General features: G+C 43.2%; 1 protein-coding gene across 1 annotated transcript in view; it reads left to right on the forward strand.

The window, feature by feature from the left end:
* The window catches only part of LOC134337496 (unconventional myosin-Va-like), a 175,412-nt gene that overhangs the window by 145,101 nt on the left and 7,087 nt on the right, over positions 1-23,224 (forward strand). The window contains exons 31-35 of the mRNA XM_063032562.1: positions 2,803-2,957; positions 5,494-5,580; positions 6,905-7,055; positions 10,970-11,252; positions 21,908-22,082. Of these exons, the coding sequence (XP_062888632.1) occupies positions 2,803-2,957; positions 5,494-5,580; positions 6,905-7,055; positions 10,970-11,252; positions 21,908-22,082 (851 nt within the window). The remainder of the gene's footprint in view (positions 1-2,802; positions 2,958-5,493; positions 5,581-6,904; positions 7,056-10,969; positions 11,253-21,907; positions 22,083-23,224) is intronic.

A 23,224-nucleotide genomic window follows, 5' to 3' on the forward strand; every position in this document is an offset into this window, starting at 1 on the left:
TGGATGCAGCTACTTGAGTTAGAATTTGTGTCCTTAAACTCCACATTGTTCATGGAATGACAGAGACAATTTGCTGTGCTGAGAAGCAGTACTTGTATGCTGATCAACAAGAATAGATCATTCATTCTGTGACATATTGTTGGGTAAAGGGCGTTTGGGAAGGAGTTCGATCCAGTCTATTTGCCTTCCTGTTCCTAAAGGTTGTTATAGCTGGGGACAAGCTCCCACTGCCTATTAAATGCTTCCAATGGCATGCACCTCAAATGGCCTCTGACAACCAAGTCCATCTCCTGGCCTTTACATGTGGCTTGGCTTCTAAGCCCAGTGGAACAATTTCTACTGACAAGAAAAGGGGCAAAGGTGTTTTAAAACCAGTTGCTTTGGGCAGATGGAGCACATCAGCTGTGGTTGGCAGCTCTGGTCGGAGAAGGAAAACTCTGATATCAAACCTCAGCTGCCTTGTGGCTATACCCACTCAATGGGGAAGGCTTCGTGACTAAAACCGGGGCTGGGGGGAGTCTGGAGCTGGAGTCCCTAAGGCAGTCCAATATTGAGTTTGGTGCTGACTGGCAACTCCAGTGATGCTGCTGCCAAACTGTATCCGTCCTTGCCGTTCCTTTGGATTCATCAGCTGCGTGGAGAGGGGGAACTTGCTGCATGGGCAGCAGCTTGATCTCCATATCGTACTGTGTGGTTTGTGTACTGGCTCGTGTATCAGCTTCGACCCCAACCAGCAGAGGTCCTCATTTGCCCTACTGAAAAGAAAAGAACCTATGGATGATAAATTGTTATGAATAGTTTCAGTTTTTTCCACTTTTGCCAATCAACCGTAATTATCTTGTGTGACATATTATCATAAAATGTAAAAAAAAAATTACGCCCTACTAGGGCTGATGGTAGAGGCAAGTATGTTAGGGACCTTTAGAACGCACATGGACGATGGAGGTCTATGTAGGAGGGAAGGGTTAGATTGATCTTGGAGTAGATTATAAGATTGGCACACCGTTGTGATCCAAAGGGCCTGTATTGTTCTATATCACTGAGATTTCAGAATCCCTTGTTTATAAATGTCAATCTCTCTGAGTGATTAAAGATGGATTAAAGAGTTAATATTCCTGTACAAATTGGCTGCATTCAAGCGGGTTAAATAACACTCGGTCATTGAATGATGATATTCCAGAGCTTGCTGTTACCGGTCAATGATTATTCAGAATCAGGTTTAATATCACTGACATATCTATATGTTACATATTGATATACAACATGTCCCATATTACTCTTAATAAACAAAATCAAATCAGAAAAGTAGCTGGGATTCTCTTTGTTTCTTTGGGACACTTAATTGTGACAGGAAACTTCTGCTGAACAGTTTCCAACTAGTACCAGTCGTGTGCACTTGTGTGGCCGTTAGACACTACACTGTGCTTGGGACCAACAGTTTTAAATAGTGTCAGTTACTTATGCTTGTGTTTTTAAAAAGTAAAGTGATTTTTGTCACTGATAGTTGGCAAGTAATTAGCAGTAAGACAATTCAGAGCTGGTTTGTTCATTGAAGTGTCAGCTTGCAGATGTCAGGAGTGGCTGGGAATTAGAAGAATTTGAAGATGTCACCAATCGTTTTGAATGTTACAATAAAAAAAGATTTGGAGGATGCAATCATTAACAACATTGTATGAAGGCAGTCCATTATCTGCACTAAGTGTCTGTGCTGATTTAGTTCACTTACAGTCAATCAAAAGAACACGATAGTGTACACTGGATGAGTTCCTCTCGATAATTATTAGGAACTAATACAGTTTTTATAGAACTGTAGTAGTATTGGCAGTGCTCTAATTTGTTCTGTATTTCACTTAAATGCATAATTTGTTACTCAGTTCAACTGTAGTTTGTGGTTTTTTTTATACCTTTTACCAATTTCTGTGAACTTCCAGCTAATTGGGGCAGCCACTTAGTTGGGCAAGAATGTACTGGTCCCGATGTATTCTAGTTAACTGGAATCTACTGTATATTAAATTAAATTGTGCAAAGAGAGAGCGAAGAAAGATTTAAAAAAATAGTGAGGTAGTGTTCATTCAGAAATCTGACGCAGGGGAAGAAGCTGTTCCTGAATCATTGAATGTGTGCCTTCAGGCTCCTGTACCACCACCATGCTGGTAGCAATGAGAAGAGGGCATGTCCTAGATAGTAGTGAGGGTGCTTAACAATGGATGCCTCTGCCTTGAAGCATCGCTTTTTGAAGATGTCCTTAATGCTGGGGAGGCTAGTACCCATGGTGGAGCTGTCTGAGTTTACAACTCCCTGCAGCTCATTCTGATCCTGTGCAGTGGCCCCTCCATACCAGATGGTGACGCAGCCAGTTAGAATGCCCTCCATGGTACATCTGTAGAAATTTGTTAGTCTTTGGGGGCATACCAATTATCCACAAGCTCCTGTACTGATGTGCTTTCTTTGTAATTGCATCAATATATTGGGCCCAGGATAGATCTTCAAAGATGTCGTCACCCAGGAGCTTGAAGTTGCTCACCCTTTCCTACTGATCCCTCACCGTGGACCCTGGTGTGAATCCAGCACCAAGTCCATCAACTTCTCAGCCCATTGACTTTGGGAGCAGCTGTTTCCACAGAGCCAGAGATGGAGCAATACAGACCAGCTGACGGCTTTCGTTTCTGTGCCTAATGGCATCTGTTCTCATCCAAAGTCATGGTGGTATTCACCCATGAGAATTAGCATGTTCAGTGGGCTTGAGACAACGAGCACTGCTTTGCTGTAGAAACCTAAACAGCACCACTTGTTTATTTTTAGATCTCAGCCCACAATTGGATGCACTGTGTGCACTGCCAACTCTGCCTGCATTTCTTCTCTTCATGTGTATCAGACATGCAGACCACATGAATGATGAGCAGAAGGCCTATTCCCTGCTCACAGCCACACTAGGCGGTATAAAGAAAGTGTTGAAGGTAAGGCAACTGTTTTGGTGAAGTTTGATATAGAGTTCCCCAAGTTTCAAAGGTTTAATTTCTATGTGTGGATATTTGTGCTTATAGTCCCTTGTTCTCATCTATTTTGTGTGTCTGTGTCCATACGACAATAAAATATAGGAGCAGAATTAGGCCATTTGGCCCATTGAGTCTCGTCTGCCATTTCATCATGGCCGATCCACTTTCCCTCTCAACCACAATCTCCTGCCTTCTCCCCGTATTCCTTCATGCCCTGACTAATCAATCTATCAACCTCTTCGATGCACTATCAATTACTCCTAAAGACTGGAAGTAGAGGAAATACTGAAAGGCTTTTATTAACAGTAAATGGACACACGTCCATGCTGAGTATCTGTCCTGGACTGAGGGAGGAGCAGTGACACAATCGCCTTTATTCAGGGCTCTGTGCTAGGAGCCACAGGAGCAGTCAGCAGAGGGGCGTGTCCAGACAGGTAACCCAGTTACAACATATATATATATGGTTTATCACACTCTGCTTTAACTACACCCATTGAATTGGCCACCACAGCCACCTCTGGCAATAAATTCCACAGATTCACCACTCTGGCTAAAGAAATTCCTCCTCAGATTGTTGTAAAATGACGCCCCCTATTCCGAGGCTGTGCCCTCTGGTCTTAGACTCTATCACCATAAGAAACATCCTCTGTCATCATCATTATGTGCCATGGTGTATGATGTGGACAATAATGGTCTTTACGTGACCATGATTATTCTTGGCAAATTTTTCTACAGAAGTGTTTTACCATTGCTTTCTTCTGGGCAATGGCTCTACAAGATGGGTGACCCAGCCATTGTCAATACTCTTCAGAGATTGCCTGGTGTCAGTCATCGCATAACCAGGACTTGTGATATGCACCAGCTGCTCATACGACCAACCAGCACCTGCTTCCATGGCTTCACGTGACCCTGATCGGGGGGGGGGGGGTTTAAGCAGGTGCTACCCCTTGTCCAAGGGTGATCTACAGGCTAGTGGAGGGAAGGAACACCTTACACCTCCTTTGGGAGAGATGTATCTCCACCCTGCCTTTCCATGAGCATGATCGTTCTACAGCAGTGGTTTGCCATTGTCACCTTCTGGGCAGTGTCTTTACAAGACAGGTGACCCCAACCATGATCAATACTCTTCAGAGGTTGTCTGCCTGGTGTCAGTGTGTCATAACTGTTTATTATTATCACATCCTCAGGACTTTAAACACAATACTTTTATAATTTGGTGAATTACTTTTACCATGCAGGCTGATTGTGAAAATTAAATTGCACAGCTTTAGAAAAATATCAATTAATGGCCAGAAATTGTGTTTTTTTTTATTTGTTTTCTTTTGCAATAAAGTTTGAAGGGGAACTGTTGTTTACAAAGCTGGGAACTTTTGCTTTAATTAAAAAAAAACATTTCCAAGTGAGCAAGAGGCTTTGTCTGCTCTCTGTGGTGAATGTAGAAACTTCCACACTGTAGAACTAATGTTTATCGTACTCCTCAACCATCCCCTGTTGTTATTTTCCCTCAGCCGTCGGGCTGATCAACATCACCCCACCCCACCCCACCACCACTACATCCACATCAGCCACTCCTCTCCACAGCCCCCTTTACCCTTCATTCCCCCCCATCATGCTCTGCCACCACGTTTGCACTCCTCCCTAATTCCTACACTCACACCGTCAAAATACTACTGTGTTTTTATAAGCCCTGCTGCTACCTGGAAGAACTCATCTTGCCAAAGTCAGTTTGTCACTTTATCATTTCCTGTCAGCCACCTTGTGACCAGATACTCGGGTGCCCAGTGTCACTTTATCTACATACAATTAGTCTATGCATATAAGCTGATCTTGTGTATATACGGCCACACTCAAAAGTTACTTGTGTTTTATAGGATTGCTTTTACATTTTTATTTATTGTCTTTGTGTGCTGTGTCAGATCCAGAGTAACAGTTGTTGGGTTCTCTTTAAACTTGTGCGCAGAAGAACGACAATAAACGATCTTCAATCTGTCTCTTAAATATCTGTTGAAGATTGTCTGAAGGGCTTTATAGAAAAATGTTTTAGGCATTTCATCCCTCTGGTTCTAGATTGATTTTTTTATCTCATTCCCCCAAAATAGAACAACCCATTCCCAATCTCTGCTGATGTCAAATGGTGTTTTTAATAATGCCATCAATCATCCCAGACTCCCTGTCTTACTTTCCCTTAACCAAGGTCTAAACTTAATATAGCTAACTGCAAGTGACTATATTCTGTAAACCATATGTCACAATCACAGAATAGCCCTTTAATTTATCTTGTAACAGTGGGGAAGGAAACAATATGGGCAGTTTATTATTTGCTAATCTGATAGGTGAATTTTATTTATTGTTGAAAGCTTCTGTGGCATTTGAACAGTGGTTTCTGTGTTGGATCTTTTGATGCCTTACAGTGGGGGGGGGACTGAATTGTGTGGGGAGGGAGTAAAATTTGGAGATTTGTGTGCCTTTTATCTTGATTCTTGTTTAAATTTCACAGAGAAACAATGATTTTGAGACGGTGGCATTCTGGCTTTCAAATACTTACCGTCTTCTTGTCTGCTTAAGGCAGTATAGTGGTGATGAGGTGAGTGCTGTAATTTCACTTTGAGAGGATGGTGGGCTGCCACCAAGGTTGCTGCCTGGATTAGAGAGCATATCTTATGAGCAGCACACACAAAATGCTGGAGCAACTCAGCAGAATATAGTCAACGTTTCGGGCCGAGATCCTTCATCAGGACAGTCTCTACCACATGTCTTATGAGAATGAGTTGAGTGAGCTGGGCCTTTCTCTTTGGAATGAAGGAGGATGAGAGAAGATTTGATAGAGGGGTACAAGATGATAAGAGGCATAGTTTGAGTGGCAACCAGAGACAATTTATTGGGGCAGAAATGGCTGTTAAGAGGGGGTACAATTTTAAGGTGATTGGAGGAAAGTATGGGGAGAATGTCAGAGAATTTTTTTTTAAGGCAGCATGGTGATTCTGTGGAATGCCCTGCTTGGGGTGGTATTACAGGCAAGTACATTAGGGGCATTGAAGAGACTCTTAGATTGACACAAGGGTGATAGAAAAAGGATGATATGTAGGAGGGAAGGGTTTTGTTGGTGTTGTTCTGTTGCCACTTGTATTCTGCAGAAGATTGGTGCCGGAATGTGTGGTGACACTTGCACATCCCTGAGTGTGTTGGTTGTTAGTACAAATGATGCATTTTACTGTATCTTTCGATGTACATGTGATAAATAAATCTAAATCAGAATCTGTCCCCATCTCCCTACCTTGAGGTGGAGTGGTAGCACAATGGTTAGCAAACAGTACCAGCGACCCAGGTACACATTCTGCTGGGTGTATGTTCTCCCCATGACTGTGTGGGTTTCCTTTCTGTGCTTCAGTTTCCTCCCACTGTTCAAAGACGTATCATTTGGTAGGTTAATTGGACACTGTAACTTGTCCCGTGGTTAGGCTGGGGTTTAAATCGGGGGTTACTGGGTGGGACAGCTGGAAGGGCTTATCTCAATAAATAAACAAATAAATAAATAAATAATATAGTCGATCCTTTGTCTCACGGCTTCAGAATGTAGTGGAGGGCATACTTTTACAATGACGCTCACAGTAAATTTATTATCCAAGTACATCATGTCACTATACACTACCGTAAGGTTCAGTTTCTTGTGGGCATTCACAGTAAATATGAAGAGACATGATGGGATCAATGAAAAGCAACCTGCAAAGACAAACAACCCGTGTGCAAAAGATGACATTGTGCGAAATTTTAAAAAGAAGTAAATAATAAATAATATTGGGAACTTGAGTCATAGCGGTCTATAATAACAGTAAATAAATTTAACCAAGCCTCAACTCTAGTGTCACTGACAGTTTAGTAACTAATTTTATTTTTTGCCTTGTTAACAGAGTTCGGATGAAATGAACACACCTGCACAAAGAAAGCACACTTTGAGGAATTTGGATCTCTCCCAGTACTGTCTGGTTTTATCTGACCTTGCCGTTCAGCTCTATCACCAACTGATCAAAGCTGCCGAGGGAAAGCTCCAGCCAATGATTGGCAAGTGATTCTGTGCAAAGCACAACGTTGTCTATTACCAGTTTGAAATGATTTAACCTGAGGAAATTTCAATTTCTTTATTTATAATGCAGTAGTTTTGGATGTTGGATGAAAGAATGAGTAGCTAAAATTCAGTTAGAGAGCCAGAGAGTGGCGAAGTTCTGGAATTTGTTACCAGAGGCGGCTGTGAAGGCCAAGTCTCGGGTGTATTTAAGGCGGGGATTGATAGGTTCTTGATTGGTCTGGGCATGAAGGGTTACAGGGAGAAGGCAGGAGATTGGAGCTGAGAGGGAAGTGGATCAGCCATGATGAAATGGTGGAACAGACTCGATGGGCTAAATGGCCTAATTCTGCTCCTATATCTTATGGTCTAAGAGTAGTTAAAATACTGGGGAAGGGGGCCCAAGCTAATTCGCCTTTTCCATATGTACATGTTCTATAATCCTGACAAATCTTCTGTGCACCCTGTCATCAATACTGATGGGACGCTTGCTGGGATAGAGACAGATACATTGGGGATGTTTAAGAGACTGTTGGATAGCCATATGGATGATAAAAAAATGGAAGGCTACATGGGAGGGCAGGATTAGTTTGCTCTTAGAGCAAGTTAAAAGGCCAGCACATTATGGCCAAAGGATCTGTACTATGCTGCACTGTTCTGTGTTCTGTGATCATTCTAAGTAACTCTGAGGTTGTTTTAAATGTAGTCAGTGTTTTTAGTAATTGAATTGCCAGTACACTGCTTTGTAGTGAATGAAGTAGCACTAATCTCATCCTCAGTAATGACAACAAATTTGTAACTCTACTGAAAGTTCAGGGATGAGCACTGGTGTGAGCGCTCTTGAGTAAGTGCAAATCCTGGTACATTGACTGCCAGTCAAGTTCTGAAACAACAGAACCGTTTGTCAGTGCTTTTTGGTTTTGGGCAGTGTGTGGGGATTAAATTTTATCATTTGAAATTTGTTAAATGTACAGAGGATTTTAAATTCCACCAGAATTGCAGTGATGCAATCCCAGCTAATTTGGCAGCTGTGATACTATAAGGATTTTGACGTCATTATAATGGGAAAACAGGATAGCTATATAGAATATAGAGAAGTAGAGGCCTTCCGCACCACATGTTGTGCCGTCCTTTTAATTTACTCCGATATCAAACTAACCCTTTCCTCCCACACAGCCCTCTATTTTCCTATCATCCATGTGCCTAGCTCTTAAATGTCCCGAATGATTCTGCCTCTATCGCCACCCCAGGCAGCACAATTCGTGCACCTACCACTACCACTCTGTGTTTTCAAAATAAAGTAACTGTCTCTGACATCATCCCTGCACTTTCCTCTCCCTTTCTTATCCTCCTTATAATTAGCCACTTCTGCCCTGGGGGAAAAGTCTCTGATTATCCACTCTATCTATGCCTCCTATCATCTTAAACATCTCTGTCAAGTCACCTCTTGCCCTCCTTCACTCCAAAGTGAAAAGTCTTACTTCGCTCAACCCTTCTTTACAGGGGCATGCTCTCTAATCCTCACAAATCTTCTCTTCACCCTGTCTGATGCCGTCATGTCCCACTTATAGCGAGGTGACCAGAACTGAATACAACTTTCTAAATGTGGGCTGACCAAGATTTTATAGAGTTGCAACATTACATTATGGCTCTTGAACACAAACTCCCGACTGAAGAAGGCCAACATGCCGTACACCACATTAAGCATCATCAGCTTGTGGGGCAACTTTGAGGGATCTATGGAACCCCAAGATCTCCCCGTTCCTCCACAGTCTAAGAATCCTGTCATTAACCATCTAATCTGCTTTCGAGTTCGACCTTCTAAAGTGAATCACTTCACTCTTTTCTGGGTTGAACATCTGCCACTTTTCAGCCCAGCTCCACCTCCTGTCAATATCCCAATGTAACCTACAGCAACCTTGTACACTATTCACAACTCCACCTACCTTCATGTCATCTGCAAGTTTACTAACCCACATTTGGAACTGAAATGCATTGGTGATTGGAACTCCTCCATGGGCTTTACTGCTTTGATTTCCACACTGGGGGTGTGTAAGAAATGATCAGAAGTTATAAAATTGGACTTGCTGTAAATTAACCTGGATTTCTAGCCTTTGTGCTGTGTGACACTGATTTTTTAAAAAATAATGTATTACGTTATTACTGCTAAATGATCTTTAATACTTCAAAAAAAATCTAAATTTATGGATTAATTTTCAGATGGAAACATAGAAACATAGAAAACCTAGAGCACAATACCGGCCCTTCGGCCCACAATGCTGTGCCAAACATGTACTTACTTTAGAAATTACCTAGGGTTACCCATAGCCCTCTATTTTTCTAAGCTCCATGTACCTATCCAGGAGCCTCTTAAAAGACCTTATCGTATCCACCTCCACCACTGTCGTCGGCAGCCCATTCCACGCACTCACCACTCTCTGTGTTTTTGAAAAAAAAAACTTGCCCCTAACATCTCCTCTGTACTTGCATCCAAGCATCTTAAAAATATGCCCTCTCATGTTAGCTATTTCATCCCTGGGAAAAAGCCTCTGACTATCCACACGATCAATGCCTCTCATCATCTTATACACCTCTATCAGGTCACCTCTCATCCTCCGGTGCTCCAAGGAGAAAAGGCCGAGTTCACTCAATCTTCTCATAAGACACGCTCCCCAATCTAGGCAACAGCCTTGTAAATCTCCTCTGCACCCTTTCTATAGTTTCCGCATCCTTCCTGTCGCGAGGTGACCAGAACTGAGCACAGTTCTCCATGTGGGGTCTGACCAGGGGTCCTATAAAACTGTAACATTACCTCTCGGCTCTTAAACTCAACCCTATAATTGATGAAGACCAATGCACCGTACGCCTTCTTAACCACAGAGCCAACCTCCGCAGCAGCTTTGAGTGTCCTATGGACTCGGACCCCAAGATCCCTCTGATCGTCCGCACTGCCAAGAGTCTTACCATTAATACTATATTCTGCCATCATATTTGACCTACCAAACTGAACCACCTCACATTTATCTGGGCTAAACTCCATCTGCCACTTCTCAGCCTAGTTTTTCATCCTATCAATGTCCCGCTGTAAACTCTGACAGCCCTCCACACTATCCACAACAGCTCCAACCTTTGTGTCGTCAGCAAATTTACTAATGCATCCCTCCACTTCCTCATCCAGGTCATTTATAAAAATAGGTAACATAGTAATTACAATTTTTTTGACTTTTCCAACTTCCATTTAATTGAAGTTCAAAGTAAGTTTATTATCAAAATACAGCCATATCACCATACACTACCCTGAGATTAATTTTCTTACAGGCATTCACAGTAGAACAAAGAAATACAACAGAATCAATGAAAAACTACATACAAACACCCAGTAACAAATGTGCAGTTATGTATTTCCTAACCTTTTATTCAGCTCTGTACCACGTTTAAAGCTGGCCAAAGAGTGGGAAGGAACCGGCTTGGTGTAAGAGTTGCTGCCTCTGAAGGTTTGCTGCCAGCAGCTGTTGTCGGAACTGGGGGCAGTCTGAACTGCTGGAGCCAACTCTCTCCATGACCTCTGACTTGTAAATCAGAAATACAAAGCTTTATTGTGTAATAATCACAGTGTTGTTCAGCTGGAAACTGTCTATAGGCATAGAATCATAGGAAAGTACAGCTCATAAACAGGCCCTTCAGCCCATCTAGTCAGTGCTGAACCATTTAAACTGCTTACTCCCAGCAATTTCCACCCGGACCATAGCTCAACATATCCCTGCCATCCATGTACCTATCCAAACTTCTCTTACACATGAATTTGGGATACTTGAATCTCCAATTTGATTGCTCATGGATGTCTGTGAAATGGTTTAGTGTTTTTGCCGTGATTTTATTTGGAATTTTCTTCTTTTTAAAATCTAACCTACAGTGTCTGGGATGCTTGAAAATGATACGATTCAGAGCATGACCATGAGACCAGCAGGTTACAGAAAGAGGGCAGGAGACCAACTTGGCGTTGCCACTTCCTACACGCTGAATACCATCCTTCAGCAATTAAGCTCGTTCCACAGCATCGTCTCCAAACATGGTCTAGATCCTGAAATTATTAAGCAGGTTTTCCGACAGATATACTACACAATAGCAGCAATCACACTGAACAACATGCTTCTGCGAAGGGATGTGTGCTCGTTTAATAACGGTGTCCAAATCAGGTACAGTAATACTTTCCCCGATGACAATAATGAACTGGGAAAAAAGAAGACAGTTTTTGAGTTTGTGGTTTTGAACTCTGCAAGGGTCAATCAATAAAGTGTAACTTTAAGGTCATCTGGTTAAGTTCCGATTGCAAGCAGTGTAGGAAATCATGGTTACATTTGGAACAGAGGTTGATTTTAATTAATCTGCTTTAATCAGAATCAGGTTTAATATCACGGGCATGTGTCATGAAATTTGTTGCTTTGCAGCAGCAGTACAATGCAATACCTAATAAAAACTGTACATCATAAAAGAGATGAATTTAAAATAAGTGTGCACAAAGAGAGCAAAAAACAGTGAGGTATTCTACATGGATTCACTGTCCATTCAGAAATCTGATGGCGGAGGGGAAGAGTTTGTTCCTAAAGTGTTGAGTGGGTGTCTTCCGCCTCCTGTACCACCACCCTGATGGTAGCAATGAGAAGAGGGCATGTCCTGGGTGACGGGGGTCCTGTGCAGTGGCCCCTCCATACCAGACGGTGATGTAACCAGTTAGAATGCTCTCCGTGGTACATCTGTGGAAATTTCTCTCAAACCACTAATGAAGTATAGCCACTGTTGTACCTTAGTTAATAGCTTCTATTTTATATAAGGAGTGTAATTGTTAGCAATGCTATGAGGCTGATGCGTGATTAAAGCTGCTTTTCTAAGGCGTGGTTTGCCTTTGCAGAGTTGGAAGATTGTATTGCCCTGTATTTTAATGTACAACACACTCTCCATATCTTTCTGTGACATGGAGACCATTTGGCCATTAATCCATACTTGCAAGTGTTTGAAAAGCAGAATACGTGGAGGAAATCCACAAGGTCACAGTGAGCATGCAAACTCCACACAGACAGCACTGGAATAGCGCACAAAACGCTGGAGGGACTTGCCAAGTCAGGCAGCATCTATGGAAGGGAGTAGACAGTTTCAGGCCGAGGCCCTTCATCAGGACTGGAAAGGAAGGGGGCAGAAGACAGAATAATAAGGCGAGGGGGGAGGGGAGGAACAGAAACTGGCAAGTGGTCACTGAAACCAGGTAAGGGGAGAGGAGGATGGGTGGGGGAGGAAGATTGTAAGAAGCTGGGAAGTGATGGGTGGAAAAGGTAAAAGCCTGAAGAAGTACGACTCTAATAGGAGAGGAGAGTGGGCCATGGAAGAAAGGGTAGGGGTGAGGAAACCAGAGAGAGGCAACGGGCTGATGATGAGAAGGGATGAGGGGGACCAGGATGGAAAAGAGAAGGAGGGGGGGAAGAGAAATTACCAGAACTTGGAGAAATCAATGTTCATGTCTCCAGTTTGGAGGCTATCTGGACAGAATGAGATGATGTGTCTCCAACCTGAGTTTGATCTCATTGTGACAGGAGAGCAGGATGTGAATCACTCTATTTTGAACAGAAAATAAAAACTACAAGCTTCTGGAAATATCAGAATTTGGTCCCATTTAGTTTTGTGATGTGATTTTGACCTATGATTTTAATGAACCCTTTAAGTGATTTGATCATTTCAGAATCAGAATCAGGTTTATTATCACTGGCATGTGATGTGAAATTTGTTAACTAGCAGCAGCAGTTCAATGCAGTACATAATCTAGCAGAGAGAGAAAAAATAATAATAAATAAACGAGTAAATCAGTTAAGTATATTGAATAGATTAAAAAAAAGTGCAAAAACAGAAATACTGTATAATTTTTAAAAAAGTGAGGTAGTGTCCAAAGATTCAATGTCCATTTAGGAATCGGATGGCAGAGGGGAAGAAGCTGTTCCTGAGTCACTGAGTGTGTGCCTTCAGGCTTCTGTATCTCCTACCTGATGGTAACAGTGAGAAAAGGGCATGCCTTGGGTGCTTGGGGTCCTTAATAATGGACGCTGCCTTTCTCAGACACCGCTCCTTGAAGATGTCCTGGGTACTTTGTAGGCAAGTACCCAAGTTGGAGCTGACTAGATTTATAACCTTCTGCAGCTTCTTTTGGTCCTGTGCAGTAACCCCTCCATACCAGACAATGATGCAGCCTGTCAGAATACTCATTAAATTTTTATTCAAAGTCAATGTAAGTTATTCTCAAAATACAAATTTGTCACCATTGTCGTCATCATCATGCGATTGTGGTCTTTCATTGACTATAAATGTTCTTGGCAAATTTTTCCACAGAAGTGGTTTGCCATTGCCTTCTGGAGCAGGGGGCAGGGATTCAAGTTTTTGGATCATTGGGACCTCTTTTGGCGCAGGTGTGACCTGTACAAAAAGGACGGGTTACACTTAAATCCTAGGGGGACCAATATCCTGGCAGGGAGATTAGCGGGGGCTACTGAGGTGACTTTAAACTAGAATGGTTGGGGGGTGGGAATCAAATTAAAGAGGCTAGGTGTGAGGAGGTTAGTTCACAACAGAGGGATGGGAACCAGTGCAGAGAGACAGAGGGGTGTAAAGTGAGCGTAGAAGCAAAAAGTACAAAGGGGAAAAGTAAAAGTGGCAGGCCGACAAATCCAGGGCAAGCATTAAAAAGGGCTAAGAGAGTTGTAAAAGAGCGCCTGAAGGCTTTATGTGTCAATGCAAGGAGCATTCGTAATAAGGTGGATGAATTGAAAGTGCAGATTGTTATTAATGATTATGATATAGTTGGGATCACAGAGACATGGCTCCAGGGTGACCAGGGATGGGAGCTCAACGTTCAGGGATATTCAATATTCAGGAGGGATAGACATGAAGGAAGGGGAGGTGGGGTGGCGTTGCTGGTTAAAAAAGAGATTAACGCAATAGAAAGGAAGGACATAAGCCGGGAAGATGTGGAATCGAAATGGGTAGAGCTGCGTAACACTAAGGGGCAGAAGACGCTGGTGGGAGTTGTGTACAGGCCACCTAACAGTAGTAGTGAGGTCGGAGATGGTATTAAACAGGAAATTAGAAATGTGTGCAATAAAGGAACAGCAGTTATAATGGGTGACTTCAATCTACATGTAGACTGGGTGAACCAAATTGGTAAAGGTGCTGAGGAAGAGGATTTCTTGGAATGTATGCGGGATGGTTTTTTGAACCAACATGTCGAGGAACCGACTAGAGAGCAGGCTATTCTGGACTGGGTTTTGAGCAATGAGGAAGGGTTAATTAGCGATCTTGTCGTGAGAGGCCCCTTGGGTAAGAGTGACCATAATATGGTGGAATTCTTCATTAACATGGAGAGTGACGTAGTTAATTCAGAAACAAAGGTTCTGAACTTAAAGAGGGGTAACTTTGAAGGTATGAGTCGTGAATTAGCTAAGATAGACTGGCAAATGACACTTAAAGGATTGACGGTGGATATGCAATGGCAGGCATTTAAAGGTTGCATGGATGAACTACAACAATTGTTCATCCCAGTTTGGCAAAAGAATAAATCAAGGAAGGTAGTGCACCCGTGGCTGACAAGAGAAATTAGGGATAGTATCAATTCCAAAGAAGTAGCATACAAATTAGCCAGAGAAAGTGGCTCACCTGAGGACTGGGAGAAATTCAGAGTTCAGCAGAGGAGGACAAAGGGCTTAATTAGGAAGGGGAAAAAAGATTATGAGAGAAAACTGGCAGAGAACATAAAAACGGACTGTAAAAGCTTTTATAGATATGTAAAAAGGAAAAGACTGATAAAGACAAATGTAGGTCCCCTGCAAACAGAAACAGGTGAATTGATTATGGGGAGCAAGGACATGGCAGACCAATTGAATAATTACTTTGGTTCTGTCTTCACTAAGGAGGACATAAATAATCTTCCAGAAATAGTAAGGGACAGAGGGTCCAGTGAGATGGAGGAACTGAGCGAAATACATGTTAGTAGGGAAGTGGTGTTAGGTAAATTGAAGGGATTGAAGGCAGATAAATCCCCAGGGCCAGATGGTCTGCATCCCAGAGTGCTTAAGGAAGTAGCCCAAGAAATAGTGGATGCATTAGTGATAATTTTTCAAAACTCGTTAGATTCTGGACTAGTTCCTGAGGATTGGAGGGTGGCTAATGTAACCCCACTTTTTAAAAAAGGAGGGAGAGAGAAACCGGGGAATTATAGGCCGGTTAGCCTAACGTCGGTGGTGGGGAAACTGCTGGAGTCAGTTATCAAGGATGTGATAACAGCACATTTGGAAAGCGGTGAAATGATCGGACAAAGTCAGCATGGATTTGTGAAAGGAAAATCATGTCTGACGAATCTCATCGAATTTTTTGAGGATGTAACTAGTAGAGTGGATAGGGGAGAACCAGTGGATGTGGTATATTTGGATTTTCAAAAGGCTTTTGACAAGGTCCCACACAAGAGATTAGTGTGCAAACTTAAAGCACACGGTATTGGGGGTAAGGTATTGGTGTGGGTGGAGAATTGGTTAGCAGACAGGAAGCAAAGAGTGGGAATAAACGGGACCTTTTCAGAATGGCAGGCGGTGACTAGTGGGGTACCGCAAGGCTCAGTGCTGGGACCCCAGTTGTTTACAATATATATTAATGACTTGGATGAGGGAATTAAATGCAGCATCTCCAAGTTTGCGGATGACACGAAGCTGGGTGGCAGTGTTAGCAGTGAGGAGGATGCTAAGAGGATGCAGGGTGACTTGGATAGGTTGGGTGAGTGGGCAAACTCGTGGCAGATGCAATTTAATGTGGATAAATGTGAAGTTATCCACTTTGGTGGCAAAAATAGGAAAACAGATTATTATCTGAATGGTGGCCGATTAGGAAAAGGGGAGGTGCAACGAGACCTGGGTGTCATTATACACCAGTCATTGAAAGTGGGCATGCAGGTACAGCAGGCGGTGAAAAAGGCGAACGGTATGCTGGCATTTATAGCGAGAGGATTCGAGTACAGGAGCAGGGAGGTACTACTGCAGTTGTACAAGGCCTTGGTGAGACCACACCTGGAGTATTGTGTGCAGTTTGGGTCCCCTAATCTGAGGAAAGACATCTTTGCCATAGAGGGAGTACAAAGAAGGTTCACCAGATTGATTCCTGGGATGGCAGGTCTTTCATATGAAGAAAGACTGGATGAACTGGGCTTGTACTCGTTGGAATTTAGAAGATTGAGGGGGGATCTGATTGAAACGTATAAGATCCTAAAGGGATTGGACAGGCTAGATGCGGGAAGATTGTTCCCGATGTTGGGGAGGTCCAGAACGAGGGGTCACAGTTTGAGGATAGAGGGGAAGCCTTTTAGGACCGAGATTAGGAAAAACTTCTTCACACAGAGAGTGGTGAATCTGTGGAATTCTCTGCCACAGCAAACTGTTGAGGCCAGTTCATTAGCTATGTTTAAAAGGAAGTTAGATATGGCCCTTGTGGCTACAGGGGTCAGGGGGTATGGAGGGAAGGCTGGGTTCTGAGTTGGATGATCAGCCATGATCATAATAAATGGCGGTGCAGGCTCGAAGGGCCGAATGGCCTACTCCTGCACCTATTTTCTATGTTTCTATGTTTACAAGATGGCTGACCCCAGCCATTATCAGTACTCTTCAGAGATTGTCTACCTGGCATCAGTGGTCACATAACCAGGACTTGTGACATTCATCAGCCCCTCATACAACCATCCACCACCTACTCCCATGGCTGCACGGGATCGTGGTTGGGGGCAGGGGTGGTGCTAAGCCAGGGTTACACCTTGCCCAGAGGTGACCTGCAGACCCGCAAACGGAAGGAGCACCTTACACCTCCTTTGGTAGAGACGTATCTCCACTCCGCCACCCAATGTGACCATATACCACCTAGGAATTGATTTTCTTGCATACAATACAATAGGATTTATGAAAAGCTACACGTAAAGGCTGACAAGCAACCAATGTGCTAGTGAAGAAAAGTTGTGCAAATAATCCAGAAAACAATTGGAAATGCAAATTTCAATTTGAGTACATAGAGCAGTCCAACTTAGGAACACACCCTTCAGCTCTCAATGTTGTGCTGAACCAAATAAATTAATAATCAAACAGCCAGCTAACCTAATCCCTTCTGCCTACACAATGTCCATATCCTTCTGTTTAAAAAAAGTAAAAGAAGAGAAATATAGTTGGCTGATGTTCTGGAGATGTAGGGAGTGTGGCTTTAGTTCAATGTTTCCATTTAATATCAGAGAATGTATACAGTATACAACCTGAAATTCTTACCCTCCACAGAGATGCATGAAACAGAAGAAACACTCCAAAGAATGACGGGGAAAAATGCCAGAACCCCAATGCCCCCTGCCCCCTCCCACACACAAACAGCATCAAACCCCCCTCCCCCACTTATTCTAGCAATAAGCATCAGCACCCTCACCACCCACTATGCAAGCAACAGCAAAGCCCCAAAGAGAGACCATAGTCTACAGTCCATCAAAAACTGTTCATCTCTACAGTTTGACATCCTCCCCCCCGCACCCCCCCCCCCCCCCCCGGGGATAGCTGATGCATATCACAAGTCCTGGTTATGCGACCACTGACACCAGGCAGACAATCGCTGAAGATGGCTGATAATGGCCGGTGTCACCCGTCCTGTAAAGACACTGCCCAGAAGGCGGCAATGGCAAACCACTTCTGTAGAAAAGTTGCCGAGAGCAGTCTGGGACTGACAGATGGAAGACCATGATTGCCCACGGCGTATGACACAGACCTTGATGATGATCTGTTATTGACTTCGTGGGTCAGCGATATTAAGTTGATTACGCTGTTATTAAGTTATCCCCAAGTGTAGAGGAATGTTTGCATCATAGATAGGAAAAGTAAAGGGATGGAGAAAAAGGAATCTGTGGGAGAGGAGAGTGGACCATGGGAGAAAGAGAATGGGGAGGGGATCCAGGGTGAGTTGATAGGCAAGTGAGGAGAAAGAGGTAAGAGGGCAGAGTGGGGATTGAAGGGAGGGGAAAGGGGGAAAATGCTGGAATTTGGAGAAATTGATTTTCATGCCATCAGGTAGGAGGTTATCTAGATGGTATAGAAGGTGTTGCTTCTCCAACTTGAGAGTGGGCTCATTGTGACAGAAGAGGAGGCCAGGGACCAACATGTTAGAATAGCATTGGGGATAGGAATTAAAATGGGTGACCATGGGGAGATTCCACTTTTTGCAGATGGAGTGGAGGGTGCTCGACAGTATTACAGAACTTGTTAGTGAAGTATTTAATGTTGATTATGGATTTGCCGGTTTCAGTAGCTCTGTTTATTCTATTGATTATAGACTTTTTTTTTAACCAAACCCATTTCTGTAGTGATTTACAAAAATTTCTGCTGTTGGAACAAGTTTCTAATGTTTTATTTAAAAAAAACAAATATGTACAGGTATGTGTATATGTATGCACTCAGTGGCCCCTTTATTAGTGTTGTATGTCATGGTCTTCTGCTGTTGTAGCCCATCCACTTCAAGTTTCAATGTGTTGTGCATTCTTAGATGCTCTTCTGCACCCCACTGTTGTAATGTGTGGTTATTTGAGTTACCCTCACCTCCCTGTCAGCTTGAACCATCTGGCCATTCTCCTCTGACCTCTCTAACGAACAAGACTTTTTTTGCCCATAGAACTGCTGCTCACTGGATTTTGTTTTGTTTTTTGCACCATTCTCTATAAACTATAGAGATTGTGTGTGAAAATCCCAGGAGATCAGCAGTATCTGAGATACTCCATCCACCCCATCTGGCACCAAAGAGCATCCCACGGTCAAAGTCATTTAGATCACATTTCTTCTGTATTCTGATCTTTGGACTGAACAACAACTGAACCTCTTGACCATGTCTGCATGCTTTTGTGCATTGAGTTGCTGCCACTTGATTGGCTGATCGGATATTTGCATTAATGAGCAGGTGTATAGGTGTACCTAATAAAGTGGCCACTGAGTGTATGTGAGTTACCTTCATCAAATTTAATTTGATGTGATGCACTTGGCACTGAATGTTGATTGTGCAGTCTCTATAAGAGTAATGTGTTTAGATTTGGGAGAAGTTTTGCCTATTCATTACTAAAAGGAAACTAGTTCGCCAGAGGGTGGTGAATCTGTGGAATTCATTGCCACAGGTGGCTGTGGTGGCCAAGTTATTGGGTATATTTAAAGTAGAGGTTGGGAGGTTCTTAATTAGTCAGGGCATCAAAGGTTACGGGGAGAAGGCAGGAGAATGGAAGTGAGGGGACTAATAAATTAAACAACAGGAATTCTGCAGATGCTGGAAATTCAAGCAACATACATCAAAGTTGCTGGTGAACGCAGCAGGCCAAGCAGCATCTATAGGAAGAGGCGCAGTCGACGATGGCAGAGCAGACTCAATGGGCTGAATGGCCTGATTCAGCTCCGATGTGTTATGGTCTACTAATCAGTCACCAAACCATACAACCAATACTCATGCACCCTTATATTTTCTAACATACTCATAGTTAATTCTCTTTGTAAAAGAAAACATGAATTTGCTTCATCTACGCTGTTAATTGCAATTGTTTGTCAAATTCACGAACTTTATTTAGTGATACAGCATCATACAGGCTCTGAGGCAATGAGCCTGCACCACCCAATTACACCCATGTGACCAATTAACCTACTAGTCCATTCATCTGGAATGTGGGAGGAAACCAGAGCATCCTGAGGAAATCCATGCAGTCACAGGGAGAACCTGGATCTCTGGTGCTGTAATAGGTTAGGCTAACTACTGTTACCTTACTGCCCAAGATATTTCTTCAGAAATCTACTGATTCTGTTCAGCTGCTTTGCAAGTGCTTGTTTCTGCACCCCTCACGAGATCTGCAGATGCTGGAAATCCAGAGTGACACACACACAATGTAGGAGGAACTCAGCAAGCTGGGCAGCATCTTTTGAAGGGGAGTAAACAGTCGACGTTTAAGTCCTGCCCAAAATGTCCATTCTTTAATTGCTCTCTGTAGCTGCTGCCTGATCTGCTGAACTCCTCCCTATTAATAACTTTAAAAAATTAATAATTTTCTGTAGCAAAGGCTTTGTTGACCTTCAGTCCCCTGCTTTCTTTCCATCTGTTCTTTGATAGATGGGTTACACTTGGTAGCTTCTGTTCCAGAGGTCTCTGGAATGTCAACATAATGCTGCTCACCATTTCTGGGGCAATCTTTTGTGTTGAGTAGTTTTGGGAGGTCAGCTTTCAGTTCCAGGAAGATCTGTCAGGTTTTAATGCATGGATATAACTCTGCAGTTCTGCAGGCTGTTGTGTGCTGTTGTATTGATTACTGTAGAACATAACAATGGCACTACAACCTGTTCTTTTCCCTGTGTCTGGTAAGGAAACCACTCTGCAGTGGACAGGAACACATCACCAGTACCAGCCTACCCGCATTAAGGACATAGATAGGGAAAGGTGCCGGAAAAAGACCAGTGACATCATGAAGGATCCCACCCACCCTGCTCATGGATTGTCTGTCCCATTCCCATCAGGGAGGAGGCTATGTAGCATCCACACCAGGACCACCAGACTCAAAAACAGTTACTTTGCCCAGGCAGTAAGGCTGATCAACACCTCCACCCACTGACCCACCCCTCCACACCCCAACCACCACTACTTTATCATTTCCTGTCGGTCACATTATGTACAGACACTCCTGTGCCCAATGTCACTTTATGGACATACAATCAATCTATGTATATAAGCTATCTTATGTATTTATATTTATTGTGTTTTTATTATTATTCTGTTTTGTGTTTTTTTTTGTGATGCATCAGATCCGGAGTAACAATTGTTTTGTTCTCCCTTCCATAAAAACAAACAATTCTGAATCTTGAGAGTTTTCTGGTTTATTTCTTGCAGCTTTCTGGTTTTCCTGATTATGGAGGTGTGGTTTTGTAGCCTGTCTTGCGAAGAGAGCCTGATCTATGAGGGTAGGTCGAGTGAGCTTGGGATTTTCCCTTTAGAATGAAGGAAGATAAGAGGTGACTTGATGAAGGTGTGCAAGTTGATAGGAGGTGTAGACTGAATAGGCAGCCAGATACTTTATTCCAGGCAGAAATAGCTAATACAAGGGGACATCATTTTAAGGTGATTGGAGGAAATTACAGGGGGGATGTCAGAGATCGGTGGGCGTATGGAATGTCCTGCCAGGGGTGGAGGTAGAGGCAGATACATAGCATATTTAAGAAGCTATCTTTCTCTTCAAATGGGGATGCATCTTTATTCCCCTTCGTGTATCACAATATACCCATGGGAATAAATTTAAGTTGTGGCTGCTATTGTAATTATGGTGTATTAAAACAAATCATATTGGTTTAAGTATAAAAGGTGTAAATTGGTTGAAAGTAATAACAATAGTGTTATTAATTACTGATATGCGGTTTGTGGTGTCTCATGTACAATACTAACATTTTAAGATACTGTGATGTAACAGTGAGGCAGACTGGAGTTCATGTTCTTGATGCCACGTTAGTCTAATTGTTTACGGTAGCTGAATAGTGTAGTGGTCAGCCTATTACAGCGCCAGCAACCTGGGCTCCATTCCCACCACTGTCTGTAAGGAGATTGTACCTTCTCCCTGTGACTGTGTGGGTTTCCTCTGGGAGCTCGGGTTTCCTCCCATGTTTCAAAGACGTAGGTGAACTGGCCAAGTGGGTGTAATTGTGCGGTGTGGGCTCGTTGGGCCTGAAGGACCCGTTACTGTACCGTGCTGTGTTTCTATAAAATCTCTCTGAATGTCATTGTCTTTTTTCTCCTAATTTAGGAACAATGTCAGCCAGCTAACCGAGTGGCTAAGGAGCAGAAGCTTGCACCAGAGTGGTGCAGTGGAGGTCCTGGAGCCACTGGTACAGGCCTCACAGCTGCTGCAGTTGAACAAAGTGACAGATGCGGATGCTGAAGTGGTCTGTTCCATGTGCACTCTACTCACACAGCCACAGGTAGGTCTTCTCGTGGAACATCATACCGAATTGTAAAAATCTGAGATGTTGTTTACAAACTTGATTGGAGAGTCCCCACCTAGAACTCCTTAAACTTTTTACTGAATACATTGAGAACATTAAGATCATGGAGTTCAGACTCCAGTTACAGTGAACACACACACAAAGTGCTGGAGGAAAACAGCAGGTCAGGCAGCATGCGTGGAAATGAATAAACAGTCAATGTTTCGGGCTGAAACCCTTCTTCAGGACTGGGAGGGAAGGGGGAAGAAGCCAGAATCAGAAGGTAGGGAAGGGACGGAGGTCAGGCTGGAAGGTGATGGGTGAAGCCAGGTGGTTGGGGGATGGGGGGGATGAAGTAGGCAGCTGGGAGGTGATGGGTGGAAAAGGTAAAGTGCTGGAGAAGAAGGAATCTGGTAGAGGAGAGTGGACCATGGGAGAAAGTGGATGAGGAGGAGGAGGGGATCACCAGGGGAAGGTGATAGGCAGCTGAAGGGAAGAGGTAAGAGATCAGAGTGTGGAATTGAAGAAGACCGAATGGAGAGGGGGCAAAATAAAATGATGTGATGTTGGTGAAATCGATGGTCTTGCCATCAGATTGGAGGCTTTCTGTAGTTTCTGCCTGACGTGCTGAGTTTCTCCAGCATTTTGTGTGTTGATCTGGACTTGCAGCACCTGCAGAATCTCGTGTTTGTCATTGAAGTGTGATGACCGGAATATGGGGGTGGTGGAGGTGGATGCTTGGATTAATGGAAAATTCACACTGGAATTCTAATGTAAACCATAGCTGCTTTACCCTATCCAGCATTGCGGAACCCAAGGACCCTTCTGTTCCTGAAGGAAGCAAACTCTTTATCTGTGGTAAAACTTTGAATCTAGTACAACGTCGTGAAAAGTCAAAGTAATGTTATTATCAAAGTCACCATATGCAACTCAGATTCATTTTCTTGTGGGAATTTGCAGTAAATTCAAAGAAACAAAAAACCCCAATAAATATCAGGAACATGAGATGAGGTTCTTGAAAGTGATCACATAGTTTGTGGAAACATTTCAACGATGGGGTGAATGAAGTCTGGTTCAAGAGCCTGATGATTGAGGGGTGATAACCGTTCCTGAACCTGGTGGTGTGGGTCCTGAGGCTC

Source organism: Mobula hypostoma, chromosome 24, assembly GCF_963921235.1.
Source record: "Mobula hypostoma chromosome 24, sMobHyp1.1, whole genome shotgun sequence".
Lineage (NCBI taxonomy): Eukaryota > Metazoa > Chordata > Chondrichthyes > Myliobatiformes > Myliobatidae > Mobula > Mobula hypostoma.